The sequence below is a fragment of the Myodes glareolus genome, chromosome 21 (genome assembly GCF_982192425.1).
Source record: "Myodes glareolus chromosome 21, mMyoGla1.1, whole genome shotgun sequence".
NCBI classification, from domain to species: Eukaryota; Metazoa; Chordata; class Mammalia; order Rodentia; family Cricetidae; genus Myodes; species Myodes glareolus.
The window spans coordinates 44,916,562-44,938,124 of NC_142046.1; the positions used below are offsets into that span (position 1 = coordinate 44,916,562).

General features: G+C 36.4%; 1 protein-coding gene across 3 annotated transcripts in view; it reads right to left on the reverse strand.

The window, feature by feature from the left end:
- The window catches only part of Kcnh7 (potassium voltage-gated channel subfamily H member 7), a 433,159-nt gene extending 411,884 nt beyond the window's left edge, over positions 1–21,275 (reverse strand). For 2 of the 3 annotated variants that reach the window (XM_048426222.3, XM_087900009.1), the window contains exons 1-2: positions 20,962–21,275; positions 19,017–19,247 (exon numbers count right to left, since the gene is read on the reverse strand). In XM_048426222.3, coding sequence (XP_048282179.1) covers positions 19,017–19,247; positions 20,962–21,037 — 307 coding nt within the window. In that variant the 5' untranslated portion in view covers positions 21,038–21,275. The remainder of the gene's footprint in view (positions 1–19,016; positions 19,248–20,961) is intronic. The other variant, XM_085681045.2, reaches the window with a different exon arrangement.
- Between the last annotated feature and the right edge of the window lie 288 nt (positions 21,276–21,563).

Genomic DNA, 21,563 nt, shown 5'->3' on the forward strand with positions numbered 1-21,563 from the left:
TAGTGCATGGCTTTAATACCAACAGCCAGGAGGCAGAGGCAGCAGATCTCTGTAAGTTCAAGGTCAGCCTGGTCTAAGGACTAAATTTCAGTACAGTCACAGCTACACAGAGAAACTCTGTCTTGAAATAAACAATAAAATTTTCTACATCTTTCATTATTTTTTTGCTGTTCATCATTTCTTATTATACACAAAAATATGTAATATTATATAATATACTTTAATGTATAACAATAAATTTCATAATACTATATACATATCAAAGGATATGATTTAAAGTAAATGAATGGAATATTGTTTCTCAGTTTGTATCATGTTTTTGCTTTTGTTACTGTTATTTCCTTTATTTTACTTTTTACTTATAATTGTAGACTGGCCTCAAATTCACAATCCACCTATTTTTGCTTCCTGAATGATGATACTTCACCTTACATTCCATATCCAGAAAATTTCTTTTCTTTCTTTCTTTTGTTTTCTTTGAAGTGGTTTCTTCTTTATTCTGTTATGCTGACTTAAAATTAAGAACCAGTTTTGCTAAAAATTTTCTCAATTAATGTTTCTGAAATGTACAACTTCAAATTTTGGGGTGTCCAACTTTTTATTTTTATTTTTATGATTAGTAGCTTTTTTCTTATTTGTAAAGATAGTATAAATCTTAAAGGTTGAAGTAAGTCGTGAAGATTCATTAGATGAGTTCATGGTGAACATCCTGTACATCAATAAGCCTTTTCCCTTATAGATTAGTGCTGAGATAGTCAAGAAATGCTGAAGTTCAAGAACACTAAGATAAATGGTATAATAATGGTAATGGGTGGTACAAATTAAATCCCTCATTGAGAAAAGCAAATGTTTTCAGGATGTCGCATGGATGGCGTACAAATATAATGGCCGTTCCTACTAGTTTCATTGCCTCCATTTAAAAATGTCTTACTTGAAGAAACAGTTGAGCTAATTTCATTAATATTAGCAAATTATTAAAATATTTAAGAATGAGGGGTCAGTATTTCTGTAAGTAAATATAATTGCCTCAGCAAATTAATGAGTATATTAAAAAACAACTTATACACACATACAACTGAGAAAGAACAGCAAATGCAGTAGTTTTTACATTAGCTTAATTTCTGTGAGGACCTTACATGCATTCAAATCATTGCCATATTTTGGTAACTCACCAATAGGAATATATTGCTGTGGTCCATAAGAATCATGAAGTGAGTTTTCAGTTCATAGAGCAGAAGGCGGACCCACCAGAATGAATGTGTTCTGATGGAGATAAATCCAGATTTGCAGGACGCTGGGCCTACCATCTTTGGTATATTGGCTGTTCTTACAGTAGATCTCTTGTGAAGCCATATGCACTCTCCCTGAGTGCAAGAATCTTCAGAGTATGGATCATTGGGCACAATTCTTTCCCATGTACTGGTATATTGGGTCATCTCCCAAACCCTGTTCTGTGGGACCTCCAGTGTTAAATTTAGTCATGCAGTCAGTAACTTTGGTTCTCACAGTATAATGTCTGCTTTGTTCCCTGAGATGCGTTAGAAGCCACCTCCCTGCAACTTTCTTCCGTTTGACAGGACATGCAGTCAGGAAAGGAATCATTCATATAGATCACATAGATAAAAGGATGTCCAGGCTCAGAGAATTGTCTTTGTTTTGCCTGTGTATATAAACTGGAAACTTTACAGAAGAGAACATCTGGAGAACAAGAAAGATCTAAGTCTCACACTTAATGTAAGTTTTCTTCTGAACCATGAAGGGGAAACTGGACTTGGCACTCAGACGTCCCCTGTAATACATAGTTTTAAGGACTTCTAATTAAACTGATAATAGTAAGGTTGAATATGTGGATCATTCTTTCTTGTAACTGTCCGATCCTCGGTTTGTTGTTGTTTGAAAATGCTGGTAAATGTTGTGTTTTAATTGCCAAATGTTTCTCTAACCTCTGGATTTGCTTTTCTTTGCCTAAAGGCTGGATAATGTCCCTGCACTAAAAAGTTAAGGATAATGCAATGTAGAAAAAATTCTCAGCCCATGAATTTTATGTGCTGCTCTTTCTATGATACATTTTCAAAAAGAATGCAAAATTTAAAATAATTCCAACTGAAAGTGTGGCTGATTTTTTTTAATCCCCTACCTAAGTTAATTAAAGAAGACAAACAGTTTGAAGCTAAAAATTTGACAGTATACAACAATGCGATTCCCGGTTCCAAAATTATGAAAAAATTGTAATGTGTTTTCTTGGCCAGTTTTTTGTTCCATGAACTTTTATTCAGCAAATACTGAATGAAAGGGATACCATAAATGGTGTGGGGCAATTCTGTATTGTCAATTACGTTTTAAATAAATGCTGATTGGCCAGTAGCCAGGCAGGAAGTATAGGTGGGACAACCAGACAGGAACTAGAGGCAGAGCAATGAAAACAGGAGTGTTCTGGGAACAAGAAAGCTATTTCCTGAGTCCTGCCCAGATCACGGAAGAAGCAGGTTGTGACCTGCCCAGCTGAAAAAGGTACTGAGCCATGTGGCTAGCATATACTAGAATAATGAGCTAATATAAGTTATAAGAGCTAATACAAAGCCTGATCTAATGGGCCAATCAGTTTATAACTTATGGAGACCTCAGTGTGATTTTCTTTGGGGCTTACCAGCTGTGGGAACTGGACAGGACAGAAACCTTAACAAGCAGGCCCTCGTGTTACACATAAATCAACCTGAAGTTAGATTTGAGAAAGGTACAACTTCTCAGACAACCATTTCCTTTACAGTCTTTTTGTCACATTTTCAATATATAAAATGGTTTCAACTACCATGGCCAATTTAAAAGGAAAAGTCAGAGGAATCTGAAGAGAAGGAGAATATTTATAACTATTGTAATTCATGAGGATTTATTTTCTTTCTATTTCTTAGTTTTGAATTGTAACTTAAAAACTAAATTTGTTTATAACCCCAGTTCTCACAAAAATAATCACTTTTTAAAAATGTGTTTGATTGCCTTTCCTTGACACTAGAAAAACACAAATACCATGATAACGCCTTCCCCACCACTTTAGCTTAACCCTTCTCTGAAAAACAATTTTATTTGGTCTTATTTAGATCTTTTGATGTCTCTATTTTTCTCCTGAATTCGGAAGAGATTAATTTCTATGTGAGCTCATGAGAATGAGAAAATTGATTCTCTATTGCAAAATATGAATTTGTTAATTCATGCTTAATTGTTTTTCTTAGAAAGCAGACAATTCTTTTCTTGCATGCCATTAGCTTTAACTTTCCTGGGAATGCCTCTCTTTTTCAAAACACATCTTTCATAAACAAGTCTTATACTGCAAGAACAGTATTATCAGCAGGTTAAAATATCAGCAATGAATACAGTCAGAACCTGGTCGAAAACCAAAGGAAAAAAAGACTATACATGCTCCACACACACCCACGCTTTAATAGAGTCAGATAAAGATCCTGCTGAAAATCAAAGATATCTTTTGACAGAGTGTTGGCATTCAACAATGAACTCAATCTTTCTTCCTTAAGTTTATTACTATTCTCCTGATTCACAATGGTTTACAAAATGGTTAAGGTTAATTCCCTTTACTAAGAACCATCAACATGGTATTTATAGAGGGATTCATTTGCAGTCTTATTTCAAAGGGGTCAGCAGGTGCAATGCATTCTTTAGAGGAATTCTGACTCATTTCTCCAGATTGCTAGATACTGTCTTTGTCTACACAGTAAGCATTTTAGGCATTGCAAGAATGAGAGGCTACATTTATCAACCCATAGGTTTGGAGAACCTAAATAAAATGATCATGAGATACAAAATCTTCTAAATTAAGCTTGTTATATGTTATGTTAAGAGTGTATATGATACATACATCAATCCTGGGTTTCTTTGGTCACCTGTTATATTTACCAACATCTGTGCTTTTTTGCTTTGAAAAGTATCTTGTTTTAAAATTATGTAGTACAGTCACGTTAGCTACAGTATTTGATCATTCTCATCTATATATTTTCTACAAGTAGATAGATTTCAATTATTTCTGCATTGCTGCTGTAAATACATTCAGTACTGATTTTCACTGAATCACGGACTAAAGAGGAGTGAGCTGAGCTAACACATGACTGTAAAAGAGGAAATTTCTGCCCAAATGCACCCATTTCTGAGATACAGTTACCAAAATTAGCTTTGCACAATAAGTTGTAAGAACTCAGGTTCCCCAACTGTGGATACTTTCAGGATAAGCATGTTCAATATAAGTCTCAGAATTTCAAAAGAAAACTAAAAGTAAAGCAAATTATTCAGAGGATGATGAAGGCCTTGATTTCTAGTTTGAAGACACAAGGATGACAACTTGCCAAAGTTAGCATAGTTTTCCTTTGATGTCCTGAAGTCAGAATTTCTTTCATGGGTTTTATTCAGTCTCATATAGATTGCACATTCCCTTTGGAATTTGACAATCTAACATGGGTTTTTAACTCAGTTGCTTTACCTATTATGTTTGCTAACTCTTACATTGCATTAACTAGGCCCAAATAATTTCTAGAATTTTATAAGTGCAAGCATAGATATTTTGATACATTTGTATCTGTTATAACCACGGTTCTCATTTCACTGATGATAGAATTATGGACAAGTAGCTTCAAAAAGTTGTAGGAGGTACACACATATTCAGGGGACAGAGGCTGAGCACCTGACCCCACTATCTATAAAACATAGGTTCATGTTCTGTTCTTTCTTTGAAATTATTTATTTAATTCTTTAAAAATTTCTAAAAATCTTTGAAAATCTTTCTTTAAAATTTTTATTTATTGAGATTATATGACGTTTGCATAACTCCTCCCTTCCGTTTCCTCTGTCCAAACTCTCCCATATAACCCTTTCAGCTCTTTCAAATTTATGGCCTCTCCTTCATTAGTTGTCATAACGTGTGAGTGTGTTTGTTCATATATATGTAAGTACAATCTAATCAATCTTTAAAATGTTACTTGTAGGTTTGTTCTGTGGAAGAGGTGGCAGAAAGCATTAGGAAGTTTGCTGTGAAATTGTGTCTCATAACAATGTCAAAAGCTACATCCACAAAGGATGGAAAACTTGAACTAAACAAGAACTAAACTGCTACAGTAGAGGCTTTACCCCAACAGGAGGTTAGGATGTTAACAGGAGGCTTTAACCCTTCTTCCCAGGGGAGCACACACCAATTAGTTGCTCATTATGGTTCCTTTCCTTTACTTCTTCCCTTTCAACCAGACAAGACACTAATACTGTGTGAAAGAAGTAAGTGATAGCCTGGTGGTGGTGCTGCATGATAATCCAAGCACTCGGGAGGCAGAGGCAGGTGGATCTCTGTGAGTTTGAGGCCAGCCTGGTCTACAAGAACTGTTCTAGGACAGGCTCCGAAGGTACCCTGTCTTGAAAAAGCAAAAAAGAAAGAGAGAGAGAGAGAGAGAGAGAGAGAGAGAGAGAGAGAGAGAGAGAGAGCAATGATTAAGTGATAAAGTTCTGAATGGACTAAGAGAGTTTGCTGTACATGTTGATTCAGTCAGTGATTTAAAGAAATAACACGTTGAGCTCTGTTCTGGGTAAGACAATGCAGGAAGAAGAAGATAAATTTATGTGATTGTCAAGACCCTTAGAGGATACATACAATCAGACAGCCATTCTACACTATACTGGTTAGTAAACCTTACTGTATATAGGAAATGGAAGGACTTCTTGGTCTCTTCCTGCTGTTTCCTGAAAAGCATGGGCAGACCTTGTAACCCGCATAGCAAGAATTGTGTGTTTGTATAATTACATTTAAGGAAAGGTTAGAAGCCTGAAAATTAAAATATAAAAATATCTATATATTAATCTAGATTCTCTAGAGGAACATGACTACACATACACACACACACACACACACACACACACACACATACACACATATGGGATTTACTAGAATGGCTTACTGGATGTGGTCCAGCTGGTCTAACAATGGCTATCTGCCAACAGAAAGTCCAGAAATCCAGTAGTTGCTCAGTCTATGAAGCTGAGTGTTTCAGCTGGACGTCAGTATAAAAACACAGGCTCTAATGCCAGTGAAGGAATAGACTTTCTATTGAGTATGAGAGCAAACAGGCAAAAAGAGAGCAAACTTCCTTCTTTCATGTTCTTTATAGAGACTTTCAGCAGAAGGTGTGGCCCATGTTAAAGGTAGACCTTCCTACCTTTAAGATCTGGATTGAAATGGGGTCTTCCCATCACTTCAAATGATTTAATTAAGAATAGTATGTTAAAGGTGTGCTCATTCATTTGGATTTTACTTAGTTCCTGATGTAGTTAGTAGTAGTGATAGAAGTAATATTCATAGATGTCAAGGTAACAACGAAGAATAGCCCTCACAATCATAAATCCAGAAATAATTGATGCTTTTCTGGTAAGATAAGATTGTCCCCACAGGTATGAACTTTGCATATCACTGAATTTGCATGAAAGGAGTCAGGGTGGGCTGAGGTACAATAGAGACCTTCAACAGTGGGCTCCGAAACAAGGCAAAACATGCTCAGATGGTGGCTATCCCAGATAAGTTTAGCAGCTTTGAGAAAGTAACTGAGCTCCATGATTTCAGTCCTTTAAAATGGGAACTATGAAGTACCCCTTGCATTGGGTGAGGTAGGATATTCTAATGGGAAGATTTTAGAAGAATAGTTTTAGGGTCAAAAGAAACCCCCGTTCCCCAAACTCAAAAATGCAGTTCAAATTTCCAGAAATGAGTTTACTTAGTAGTATAGAAAGATTGCTGACCGTTAGAACAAAGCCAGCGTTTCTCAGGAGCTTGTGAAACTGGATCCTATCTGCCAAAGAGAGTCATTTTTCTTACCTCTGGAAGAAGAGATATAAGTCTACCTACCAGTATATCAAAGCCCATGCTGACCTCCAGCCTCCCTCAGTATCACAAGTACCCGCTACATATTAAAAAGTCCCTGCTTGGACCCTAGCCCTTCTCCCCTTCTCCCATACCTTAAACTCCCAGAAGCTCATGGGCTTTGCTCCCCTAAGCTACTCATTTTCCGATAACCCCGCTATTCTTATCATGTTTTCTCTACGCTTTGCTCCTGCCTCACTCACGGTTATCTTCTCTGTCCTCAGCTATCCTTCTCCCCTCTTGAAGATGGCTCTGGCTATGTCTAATCTGCTATCCATGTTCAGTCTACTTCTTTCTCTCCCTGCTCTGGATTCTTCCAGATGTCTCTGGTTCTTCCTTCCCTGATATCGGCAATAAAATCCTCTCCTTAACTAAACCATGGAGTTGTCATGACATCACTTTATGCAAGTAGTAGCATATTTTAAAGGTTCAATCAATGACACTTATAATTAATATTGTTTAAATCTGAAAACCTTACACTACTACACAGTTACCCTAAAGAATAAGACTGCATATAAATCACTGGAAGTAAATTAGGCTAAATTTTAAACTTTTGTAGTATGAATACATTTAAAACTGATTTTCATAAAACCCCCCAAAGCTCTGAATTTTTTGTTGTTGCTGTCTTGTTTTGCTTCAGTTGAGTGAGGGTTAATGAGGAGTGATGATTTTAGTTTTGGAACAGTGAAATTAGAAGCAAGGAAGTTCCCTTTGTTTCTAATATCATGCCATGACTATGAAAAATACTCTGTTTCTTCAGTTATTTTTGCAGAAGTGAGCACATGTAAGATGTGTGGAGAGAAAAAGCAGTATTTTATTTATCAGATTTTCCATTACGCAGCTAACAAAATGTAAAGAATTGGGTTTCATCTTCTTTCTTTACATTCAAAGTTATGTCTTATCAGCAGCTCCTCAAGTCTCACCCAGTAAGTACTTATATGTCTACTGTGTCTGTTATCTTACGCTTGCCGTTGTCATTTCTGTAATAGAACCGATGCTTCCCCAGACATTTAGATTTATTTTCTAGTACAGAAGAAAAATCAAGATGGCATTATAAAACTCTTCTTTGGTAAAGATATTCAAAGCGGAAGCAGCATTGCTCACATTTTCAAAATGCCAAGACTAATAACAACTCTTTAATATGAAGTATTTGCCAAAGGGAAATTCATCATTGAAATTATTGGCATCTTCAAATGAGCCAGTAATTAAAACAAAATGTTGTATAACCCATACCATACATGAGTTGCAATGAATACATTTGAAATACTGAGAGCTGGTAGGTATGAAATTTCAGTAGGATGCCTTCTGTTCAGCCTAGAAACATGAACTATGAAGAAAGGAAAGCGTAATGCGGTTTTAGCTTGTGAACGGACTAGAGGCTTGCTAATAGGACGATTGAATTCTCACATCATTAGTGGCATTTCTGTGGAGTTCTTCATTCAGGGAGCAAATTCTAAGAGCAATCTGGGAAGCCATAAATCCTACTGAGCCTCAGATAAGTGACATTCATTATAAAGAACACCTGGAGGGAAGACCTACGCATTGCATTGAGTCACTGCTATGGAGATCTGATTACCTGAGCTCAGCTTGTCTTGGTTAAGAGAGCTGGGGAAAGAGGGTCTTTTCCTGTTGTCTTTTCTGTGAGCTATGTAGGACTACGTGGATAATGCTGGTAGTTTGTCTAACATGCTGTTGTTTCTGTTGCTTGGTTTCTTCCTCACATATTACTGAGTAATTTTTTTCTTTAACATCACATACCACTCATGGTACAATTTGCTTCTGTTGTAGATTGAAGTACTCTATTCATTTCTTGTTAGTTTACTACCTTGTGCAGTCATCACTTCTCATGTTATATGTTATTTAGAAATCTATATTTTATGGAAAAAAACTTTCAATACTCAAAATTTTGATTACACATTACATGGACAACAATAAATACAAAGCAAGTTAAAATCCAATACATGTCATGCAGAAAAGTGGCAAAAGTCAATTAATGCTTTCTCTTTTAATTGATTAATTTTTCAATAGTAAATAATTCATACTAGTCTTGAAAGTCTGAGATTTCAAAATTTGTTAGGAAATTACTAAAATAAAATGGAAAGTGACTGGCAGTTTTGAAAGAATTATCCCAGTGTGAGAAATGGTATTTACTCGCTAGTTCAATTAATTAGCTATTCAGGAGGTTCTCATTGCTATAATTATAACAATATCCAGATCTAGTTTTCTGTAAGCAATAAAACAGATTGCTTCATATAATTTCCCTATATGTTCTTCAGTAAATATTTGAGATTAATTATAATAAAGTAAGATTATTTTTACTGTTTTAACTAAAATTAAAAGGAAGTCCAAATATTGTTACTCATAAGGTATAAATATACAAGAAAACATCTTCCCTTTTGGAGTATCAAATATAATAGAAGTGTCAAATATGATATATATATATATATATGTATATATATGTATATATCCAATAGTTATACACTGGAAACATGTGTCCAAAAGAACACTTCAAGTAAACAAGATATATATTTTCTTTGGATATCTTTACAATTGTACAAAGTTAGAAACTATTGCATATTTCTTAAGTATTTTGGTAATATTCTATCCTCTCTGATGATATATTTTAGAATATCATAATAATTTCTGGGTTGTCCATATGAAAATAAATTATGCCATCATTACAGCAGGTTTTGATTCAGCATATATTTTTAGTGAAGAAATAAAGCTATACAAGGGTATACAAAATATAATGCCATTCTCATCTTGTTTTAACAGAGTCCATATGGATAAATGTATAGGCAGAAATATATCTGCAAAGAAAATTATAAGCACTATATGCCATCATTTACCAGTAAAGATCTCTTAGTTTGAATGGTATAGATGTCTGTTTCCTATTTGCTATATGTACATCTGTATTTCCTGATATTTGTCAGAGCAATTAAAATACAGAGAAGGAGAAAGAGAAAGAGGGAGGGAGGGAGAGAGAGACACACGAAGGGAGGCAGAGAGAGAGAGAGAGAGAGAGAGAGAGAGAGAGAGAGAGAGAGAGAGAGAAGGAGGGAGAAGGAGGTGTGGGATATATAAAGTCCTTCACTTATTGAGGTGTTGAGAGCCTCAGGTCTCAGGGTATGACTGATGAAGTGTTTTTGACACTATACAGATTTTACATTCTTATTCCATGAGACAAGATTTATAAAGAAAAAAGAAAAGTAAGGAAAGGAGAAAATGGAGAATTAAATGTTTGGAGAGACTAGTATAAGGATGAGTTTATTTATAGACAAGGAAAAGAGCTCAGAATAATTGCAGGGAAGTTTCTATAGCTATTTTATCATGAGTATTTGGGGAAATGCAGGGAAAGCAGAGATGCCAAGAACACATGGAGAAACTGCTACTTTCCTCTACCTGTGGGTACCCTCCAGATCTAGCTATATTCCTTTATGTGTGGCTACCCTTCAGACCTAGCGAAGGATGATTCCAGCAAAGGAGTAGACATTTGGGATGTAGATGAAATGCTCTGGCCATTGCTCCTTCCATACTCACTAAGAAGGGTAATTAGTTGTTACATATTTTTGGAGATTTCCTGGTAAATAAATATTAGCAATTCATTGTTTATGGAATTAAACAATGGAAGTTGTTGATTTTTACACTTTTCACACTTACCATATAAGTAGCATTTGATATTCAAAGATAGAAAGAAAAAATGAATGGGACTTTTATAGATCCTATCATTGAAAATATTACAAATCATTTCATCTACAAAAATGTTTGTGCCTGGATTATTTTAGAATCATTTTCTACTCCTCTGCTATTTTGTCAAGTCTTTAATAAGTGCTTCCATGAGTGCCAGTTTGGAAACAGATTACTTCAGCCTCATTTCCTACGTATCCTAATAGAGATATGAAAAGGAATGTCAGGGAATGAGGAGAAAGTGCCGGAGGGATTTAGAGAACACCTTTAAAATGAGCTGAGACAGACACTGTACAGAAGTTGTCGTAGAAATGGAAAAGCATTGAAGGGTGAAAGAAGTGGTACTGTGGTTTCTCCCAGAGCAAAAAAACTCCGCAGGTAGAGGCGGGGAGGGGTGCTAAGGGTCATTGAGGAGAAGAATTTGAATGCAGTCTGTTATGAGCATTGTGTATGGCCAAAGAGGAAGAAAAGTGGAAGAGTTTCAAATAAACTAGAAACTGTCTACATTATTAAATTCAACTTTTCCCTTTAAATAAGTGTTAGGTTTTGACAATTAGCATAACCTTTATCGGGTGTGCTGGGAGGGGGCTTGTTCCTGAGAAAGGGAGAAGGGAGAAGTGTTTTGACCAGATGAATGACATAACAAAGCTTATATTGGCATATAATGTCTATTCAACAATTCAGAAATATTTAAGAACAAAAGGGAATATACCTTATAATTATTAAAAGATTACACTCCTAAACTAATGACTCTTATTCCACTGAAATTAAAATTACCAGACAGACATCCATTTGCCAACAAGTCAAGTTGAAAATGAAAAATACTTAGAGAAAACTATTTATTCCTTTTGATTAAATTGATTATATATATTTTACATAATCAGTCAAATGTATTGAGAATTAAAATAAACATGTTATGAAAGCATCTTATTTTGGAGGAAGAACAATAGAATCTACAAGCATCGGACATGCACAGACTGAAAACCTCATGTCCCTTCCTCTGTGGTCATTAATAGTTTGCTTAAGTTCTCTCGATCACAAACAAACTATTAAATAATTTGAAGGATGGGATAATAAGATTCTATTGACTCACAAGGTTTCCACAGCAAAGCAATAAAGAAACTTATATTTAAGTACCAGAAACAGAACTGAAAGTCAATGAGTATTAGTAGTTGAGAAAGGACATATTTGTGTAGAAGGCATCAATTTTATATATGATATGCTCCTGGAATTAACAACTATAAGGCACATCTACTATGCACTCATTTGAATACAGATATCACTAAAGGTCAACTTTTAACATGATAAATCAAAATATGGTTAATAAGTAGTTCTCAGAGAAGAAGAGAAAATGTTAACATTGCTATGAAAGGTAAATGGAAACCTGTCTAAAAATTATTCATTCATTATAAACCTTTGTATGAATTTAACATTGAATCTTTCCAAATAGATATGATTTAGATTTGTATACTGTAATATGATTTCAAGGTGAAATCTTTTCTAATACTAAGAAAAGTTTTGTTTGCAAATATCTGGTTTATCTTGATATTCTTTGAGAAATTTACTGCAAACTCTCACTATTTTGAACTTTAGTTTTGAGCATGATGCCTGCCATTTTGCATCATTAGTGCAAATTTGACTGAGCAGAATCTAAAAGAATGTTTTGAACACAAAGGCATATAATCTCTATGAGAGGAAACAGGCATTTCTGGTTCCTGAACCCATGTTGTTAATACATTTTTTAAAGTCAATGTTTTTAAACAGTATTTAAGACTTCGTATAGGATCAAAACTAACAATCCAGGAGAAGTGGGCATTTTCCTATTGACTATGAGGGAAGAATGAAAGGAATGACTAACAAAACAGGGTGCCAATGAAGACTATAACCCTGAAAATGTATGATTGATAACGATTTCTCAGAGAAAGATGAAGAAAATTGTTAGCATGACTGAGAAAGGTAAATGGAAGCTTGTTATAAACTCTTCGCTCATTACACACCTTTGTAGCAACTTAACACTGATTTCTTTGTAAAACAGGTATGCTTTAAATTTATGTACTGCTAAGGTGGCAACTTCTGTTCAGTTATTTCTGAAGAAAATTCAGGTGAGGAATAGCACTGTGCTCCAGGGAGTTTGACAAACCTCCTGCTTTTTAGCATGAGCGCAGCTTTTAAACAGTCAGCAATTACACAAGCCACCAATACCACTCATTTCTTTCTCAGTCTTTCTTACAAATCGCTGACCATTAGCACCAGCCACTGTTAATCTTTTCCCTTTCTAAGGAAAAGGTAGTATGAAGTGTTCTACCAAGACAAATCAGGGTTTTTTTTTTTCCCGCTCACTTTTGTTTTTGTTTTTATAAACAGAAGCATAACTATTTCAACAGTGGAAAGGATCACTCATTGGGGGCTCTCCAAGAAATGCATGAGTTGTCATAGATAAGACTCATTGGTTTTTTTCTCAATTAAAATTAAGAAAATATTATGGAATGTTCAGTTATGACAATAGGAGTCTAATCTGGTTTTCTTGAATCTTGGTTGAGACAAGTGGACGCCTCGGTTTAATTTTTAGTAGTCGGGCACACTGTATTGTATGGTGGTTAATACCTTCCAGATGCCTCACTACTACTTCTTAGCAGCCTACCATTGTTACTAATGCAGGGAGCACAGTTGAGAAAGCAGAAACACTAATATGACATTTATAATTATTAATAATTAACTTATTTGGACTTTATCCTTTCATTATTGAATAATCTTGGTATTAAAGCGTAATTACTGATTAGACAATCCCCAGAAAACACTGAGCATAACTGGGTGCAGTGGGGTGCCTCTCGAGTTCTAACACTCATGAAGTTGAGGCAGAAGGATTACAAGTTTGAGGGCAGCTGGGTTATATACAGTTTGTAGGAGAATCAAACTTGCAAATTTATCCAACTAAGTGATCGTCACTGAATGCATAACAAATAAGAAACTATGTCACAAATAAGTTATGGCTAGAGTGCTTAGCTTTTAAAAAGAGATGTCATTTTCTCATATGTGTGAGAAGAGGAAATTAAGACAAGAAGGTAAATTTTGGTAAAGTTAACTTTGGTGTTAGAGCAGACAACTTACCTTGTTTTACTCAAGTATGCCGCACTTGAAAACCCCAGTAAATCTTTTTCTTGGAGGCCACCCACCACAAACACTGGAAAAGAGTCTAGAATGTTATCCTGAGAGTCTCTAGTGAGTATAAGCAGGTAGCCAAGTGTTTCACATAGATGAACTGAGCAGTAAGGCAAAGCTCCTAAGAGCTTAGGACCCGTCAATTCTGAACTGTGTGTGACTAGACAAGTGACTCAGTTTCTCTAGTCTCAGAGTTATTTCTGTAAAAGGTGAATAGTAGGATCCATAGTCTATGGAATTATTTTACCCTTTATTTAATGCATAAAATTCACTTAAACTGATTCTTAGCTTCACTAAATCATCAGTGTGATTCATATTTCAATAAAATCCCTCTGAAGGAAGCATGAGGAATGGATTGCAGAGTGGGGAAAGCAATACTTCCATGTTTCCCGAAGTGGGTCATGCAGACCTCCATGAGAGGACTTGACAGCAAATGGAGAAGGGAGTGATACTGTGAGGTATTTGTTGACCAGTGGTTTAGGAAGAAGAGATAAAATTATAAGTATTTCCTGGCTTCTAATTCAAATTGGAGTATGAATGGTGCACCACAGTACTCCATACTATATACCTGCTACTCCCATGCAGTTCAACTGTCTGAGGATTTGCTCAGCTGCTGGCTGCAGCAGACCTGGTGCCTATGTAATACAAACAACCAGACAGACAACAGAGCACACACAACCCCTTAGAATTTAGCAGAAGAAAACTGCCCCTACTAGTCTACACTGTGCCTTGAAACTGACCTGCTCTCAAGCCATTTAGGAATAAATTAACCAAGCAGTCCCCTCCCAAGCCACCAGTAAAGAGTGTGTCGCTTTGCACCAGTGATCACAGGTGTAGAGCTGGAGGGTGCTGTACCAAGATATGATCAGACCACTTTTACCTTTGGGACATTTTAGTTTCACATGAGACAATAATGAAATGAGGTTTCAGACTACTTTTTTTAGAATGGTTACTTTACTAACAGATACAATGGATCAAGCATAATCTCCAGAAGGTATAAGCTTCAGAAAAAAAAATTAGATCTGTGAAAGAAAATGAATTTTAGAATCTCTGATGTTATAATATCCTGCTGAATAAAGTATGGAAAAGTTGAGATAAGAGAAAGAAAGTGACAATGAATCCCAGGCAACACACTCCTTGGAAATCTTTCCTGTTGCTTGAATTACATACACACAAACTATATTTCTATTTCTGTATTTAAAACCACCATCTGCAGCTCTACTATACAATCCAAGAATTAGGAGAGCCGAATATATTATGAGCACAAAGCTTATGTAAAGCTATTATAATAGTTATTTCATATGACTAAAATTTTAACTAAGCTACATTGCTTCCTTAAGACGTCATTAGAGTGCGCAAGTAACAGAGTATGTTTAAAAGTATATATTAGTAGTTATTTTAAAGCTGAAAAATAAAGGAAGAGTGATAATTGATAATAAATGCCATAAGATCTCTCTACACTTTTTATGTGTTTGTAGGCAACTTCTTAGAAACATCTATGGTTTAGAAATTGCAAAAAACATTAGTTGCTTTATCCTAATACAACACATACTATTGCCCTCAGAGCCGAGATCCCTTGTGCACTCTTCGTACCTATGGTTAGCCTGTCACCGAAGCTAGAGCTAAAATCTGGGGTACACGTTCACTCTTAATTTCAGAACAGCACCTTTTAGGTCTTTCTGCATCGCTTTCAGGAGAGCAAGACTCAGTGTTAATAAATCAAAGCCACTTCCAACTTCCATGGAAGTGACACTCTGAGCAGAGCAGGCAAGGACTCTCCTCAGTCACTGTCCATTCTCCGGCTATTGAAAAGTAACACAAAGACAAGAAGGTAACTATATACTATACTGATTGAACAGTAAAATTGCAACTGCACTTGGGTCTGGAAATTTAATGACAAAGTCATATTAAGGCTGCCTGGTTACTAATTCTCACACATTTCAGAACCTGCTCTGCTTTTGAATAAAGGTGTTATTTGTCCATGAGTTTACTCTGGTTTTCCAGGTTTTTGACGTTGCTTGGTAACTTGAGTTACACATGTAAATATAGATGAAGGGTTTTCGGATTCCAACCGGCTCTATTTCTATTATGTGAAACACCAAAAAAACTCAAGCAAGCAAGTAAATTAAGGCACAGCCAATTATTCCCATCACCCGCAAACCACAAATAAGAAAATTGTTTTCTGGATCAGTCACTACTCCTCTCAAGTTGTTTTTTTAAAACATGAAGGCATCATGGTATTAAAATACATGCCCACCCTTATATAAGTCTCAGTGTAATTATACTTTTATATAATTAGAGTTTCATGTCAAAAGATTTACAGCTTTATCACCTCAAGCAACATTCAGAGCTGCCAAGAATGATTTATGCAATAATGACTTAAACTGTAAAATAGAATTCTCAAAGGAAGGGCTGTCAAGTGCTTCTACTTCAGATAAGTGGGTTTTTAAGAATTGATATTCTGGTAAACAGCAAACTCTACCTAGAACAGTCCTTTACTGAGCAAGGTAGGAAGTATTGTGTCTCAGTTGGCTATGCATCTCATGATGCTTCCCCTGGGACTCACTGCATGTGTCTCTGGCTTTCACTGCTCAGGAAACCAGTGCATCCCTTTAGGAAACAAGCATTCATTTGTAATATTTTAATCCTGAGATCAGTTTTGCTGTTCCATCAAGAATGAATTGTAGACTATATCAACTAGTCCTAACTTCCTCACTGTGTTCATTACATAACTTATATATTTCATTGAACTGCTGAATAAATTAATAAGCAAAGGAAGTATTTACTAAATAAAATCAAGATTTAAGAAAGCATACCATCAAAGTAAATGACCTCCTCTAAAAGGACTTAAGGAAACTTTAAGAAACAAACCAATGAAAATGTTTCTATTCTTTTTTCTTTCTGTCTCTCTGCTTTTATGAATACAAAGTGGCTTGCAGCAGGTCAATAAAAGGTGAAACTATCAAAGCATTTGAATCTCATAAGCCTTGACTGATTTTATAGCTGTCATGTGAATAAGCCAGTAAACATTCAAGATTCTATTCAATGCACCTGAATTAATATCAAAGCTAACCACTAGTTTATTGAATCCAAAATAGGTAAACATATGAAATCAAGGGGATTTCATTTAATAAGTTTTCCTTGAAACATAGAAAAACTGAGTTCATCTATTCATTTCCTCTACCAGCTGAAGTTAAAAAGACAGTTTCTTGGTAATACTAAAGACACCCTACTCCTTCAAAGTGTGTTATCCCTAAAAAAATCAACTGAGACAATTTTCACCAAGACTGACATTTCTATACTTAAACTGGCTTCCAAACAAAGAATCGTATAATTTTTTAAAAAAATTCAGATAGATAAGGAAACCACCCAGGCATAGGTTTGCAATGGTCAATGCACTGACATCTTTTCTACAGGCTTTGTAACTCGGAGGTTTGTGCTTAAATATAAAATTCCTTTTGAGAAGTGTTCTGAGCTCATTTTGTGGTTATAGCAAATGAACTGATAAGGGTTCAAAACTTCCACATTTCAGTTACACCATAATAGGTACAGTTCCTACTTAAAACCATTCGGTAAATGTACTCATTTCCTAATTGGTTTAGCCAGAGCAGTACTTTAACTTTTTAAGCTGAAAAAAAATTCTTAAACAGCCTTGAAAATATATCAACCAATGATGGACCACAATGCCTCGAGAAACCACAACACAGACAACGTCAACCTTATTCTTTACAGTCAGAAAGAAAAAGCACTGAACTTTTTACACTTTCAAAAAAATCGAGCTTTTTGGCATCATATAGACAAAAGAGGTAAGTTGCAGTATTTCGTGATAGTCTCAATACAGAAATATTTCTAACAATGGAACATTGGACTTTTTATAATACATAATGCTACTGATCAAAAAGGAAGAGAAAATGGGAAGGATTGAAGAAACACGCTCTGTGCTGTTTGATAGTGATATAATTGCTTTCATTCCAGAGCAATACAAACCTGTTTTTCCAGTAATACCTGGTTCCAAATACCCCACTCAGATTTAACTTCACACAATGGGAAAATCCAATAATTAAAAATTGTACATTTTGCAGCATGACACATATCATTATAAGAAAATAAGAGAAAGAATTATACCTTTCTCTTGATATTCTAGTCTTCATAGTTTTCAAAGGAGTCATACTATGGTAAGGACTATAGTATGGCATAGATTTGCCAAACATAAGAGTTTTCTAAAAAACTGAGAAGCTTCTTCTCAGAATCACTAAGTTTTGTACATCCAACAGGGAGAAACAGACGGTGCAATGTTGGCAGAAACTGCAGCATACTTATTTTCTACAAGTGTTTTACTAAATGAGTAAATGCCATTAAGTGTGCACCCTATGCATCTATATTTACCTTAAAAGGGATTATATGAGTATACAGAAATCTATTTGCATTCAGTTATCTATATCCATAATATGAACGCACACATAAATGTGTGACAGAGAAAGAGAGATACTGAGAGAGACAAAGAGAAAGGGAGCTACAGTATAAATGCATGCACATGGCTCCCAGGACAAGACTAGAAGAAGGCAGTGTATCCTTAAAGTTGAAATAATGGCCATAACTTTGAAGAGTTAGCTTATCTATGGCAGACAAGTGAATGCTAATAACCCTGCACACTCACAGATTCTTTTTGTATTTCTTACAGCAAGTAATGTCTTCTATATTACTTATTTCATAACATATGTATGAACTCAAGTTTTGTGACTCAGTTGTAGAAGTTGCTATAAATTCTGCTTAATCTTCTCTAAAAACAAAGGAAAGAGACAAGAAGTTCCACCAATCCACACTTAAAAAGCCAAGAAACATTCATAACTGTACCAATCTTCAATTCAAATTATACAGCTTCCAAGAAGACCTAGTGGAATATGTTCAAATGTAGGCAAATAAAATGTGTTTCTCTCACACTATGCACAGAATGATGAAAACAGTGGATTTCAAATTTGCACATCATTCCCTTAAAAGGTGTCAGGACTGACTGATGACATTCTTGCCCTTGGTGACATTAAGTTACTGCATGTCTACAGAGTTCAAACAGGGTACCCTTACACGAAGAAGAATCTTTTTCCTACTGGTCCAATAATAAGAACATCCCTATTTCTTGCGTACTAAGACTTTACATTAAAAAAAAATCATCTACAATTAACTACATGGTGTTTCTCTGTATATGAACCTTGAGCAAACGAAATTTCATTTCAAGGGAATCAAATACAAGAAACTCTAATCAGGTCCACTTTACCATTTTTATGATAGTAGGTGACCTCCACCTTCCTCTCCTCTGACCCCAGCAACGCCTGGGCAATCTGGGCAATATCATGCCTCTTGGTCTCAGGCCCATGGAGGAAGTCGCAGGTGCATGGTTTCTGCATGACATCTGGCCTGGAGAACCCCGTCATCTCGCAGAACCCGTCATTGCAGTAGATGATGGCACAATTCTGTACTCTGGCATTTGCAATGATAAATTTTTTATCTGCAATAAGAAGAGGGTAGGACATCTTTTAGACATCTTCTACAGGGCTCACACAAACACTACAACTATTAGTTGCATAATAAGGGTCTGGAAAGCAATTGTTTTCCCCAGATGCTAATTATTTAGACCCTTCCCAAGAATTAAAAATCAGACACACACACACACACACACACACACACACACACACACACACACACACACCTCTAGGACTTTATTGTGATATCAGTGACAATAAGTAATTAAGGAATTAAGAAAATTATTTTATAATTTCAAGAACAGAAATGTCCAAGTTGTCTAGTTCTTGAGCTCTGTGAAAACCAGGGGTCCTAGCTGACAGGCAGATACGTAGTTTGCCAATGGATGATTCCAGAATGCTACTTAGCTGTATGATAAAATTTTTCCAAGTGAGAAAATTGAAACATCCTGTAACTGTCGTGTTTTTTACTTCAACTTTGACTGAACCTTAGAATGCAACTTTCTCAAAGCATGTATTATTCTTGGATTTATTTATTTTTCTTGATTTTTGGAAAGAAGGCATATACGTTTGTAATTTTTACACATGCTTGTGCTTTTAAGACAATTATCTTTAGCGATGAAATGACTTCATATTTATTAACAATAAATTATGTAAAGCTTTACACTTTCAATTCCAAAAGATTAAAAACTACACACATGCATTAAGTATGATGATATCACATTTTTTTAAAAAACTTTTTTTCTATGCAACAAAGTAGAATTTTGTGTGATAGTAGATATTTCAATACCAATTCCATTAATTGTGCTAGCAAAGTATGTTTGCTATTTTCAGAAAGAATATGAAACAGGATGGAGAAGTTATTGTACACAGACACTATATCTTCACATCATTAAATGCAGTCCTGCAAAATTTGTGAAGGCATGCAAAATAAATGCACACGGAGGGAGATTTAGCACAGAATATCAAAGTACAACTATAGGATTTTAAATTACTAGATTTGTGTAAAATAATTAATTCCTCATGGTTTGCTTACATGACTACATTAAATATATCTACATTCAGTCTCTGTGGGATTTGCGGACTGCCCTGTGATTTTTAAATTTCCAGACGGCATGTCTAGGGGAGCAACACAGAGACCCAAATACGTTTTTTGAGTAGTGAGTGTCTTGCACCCCAAACCAGACCACCACTCTCCAAATTATTATTTGACGTCTATTTTCAGCTTTCGTACAAAGTTCAGTTTTAAGAGCCAACTGACATCTAGCAAGCATCTTTGACATTCCACAGCCCAGCAGTTTACCAAGATAAAACAGTTTGCATAGCCATTTACATCGCTACTAGCATTTACATGTCCTTGTTCTGAGCCTATGGTAGGCTCTTCTCCTGACTTTAAAAAGTCTGCCACAGAAAAGGAGCTTCATAATGCAAGCCCATGCTACACCAGCACGTTCCCTTTAAGGTTGTGGACTAGTAGGGCATGAAGTAGCAAGGCAGATAATGGAGCAGTGGGAGAGGAGGATCAAATTGCCTTGTAGAATGGAGTCCATAATCTAAAATGTAAATCCAAATTAATATTAGAGAGAGAACACTCCCGCTGCCATCCGAACTGCCTGGCTGGCTTTCCCAGCCTCTAACTTGACAGTCTGGAGTTGTCCATCTCTCTAGGTTGGAAGCGACGGACGCCAAGTGCTCTACCAAAGCCGAAAGCGAGCGAAAGGAGAGAACAAACGAACTTACTCTGTCCTTCAAATTTCCGTATGATGGTCCCCAGGAAGGTGTTTTGCGGTGCCACATGCCCCCTGCGAACAGGCATGTTGCCCGGGTCTTAGCCGAGCGCTCCGAGCTCGGAGTTCTCCCGGGATGTCTCCCGGGCTAGAGCCCAGGCCGGCGCGCAAGCCGCTCTTTGTGGCAGCGCATCTTCTTTGGAGAGCAGAAATCTCTTCCCATTAGCACCACTTCGAGACACCCGCGTTCCCCGCCGGAGTCCAATCCATCCCGCTCACCTTCTGGAGGGGGCCTCGCACCGGCCTGCCGCGGGTGAGAGGCTTGGGGGCGGGGAGGGGAGGAGGCGGGGTGCGGGAGGCGGCGGGGGAGGGCCGAGGAACGCGGGGGGCGGGCTGGGCCGGGGTGGGGGGGGCGGGGAGTCACAAGGGCAATCGATCTGTTTCTCTTCTCCCAAACAGCGCCAATTTCCCAGTGCAAATGGGCTTAACCTGGCTGTTGCCCAGAGCCCAAGGATTGCTGGTGGGCGGGTGTGGGGTGGGGTAGAAGACTTGTGCGCCTTTTGCAGGAAGGGGAAAAGGAAAAGAGAAAGAGGCAGGGTGGGGGTTGACGTTTCT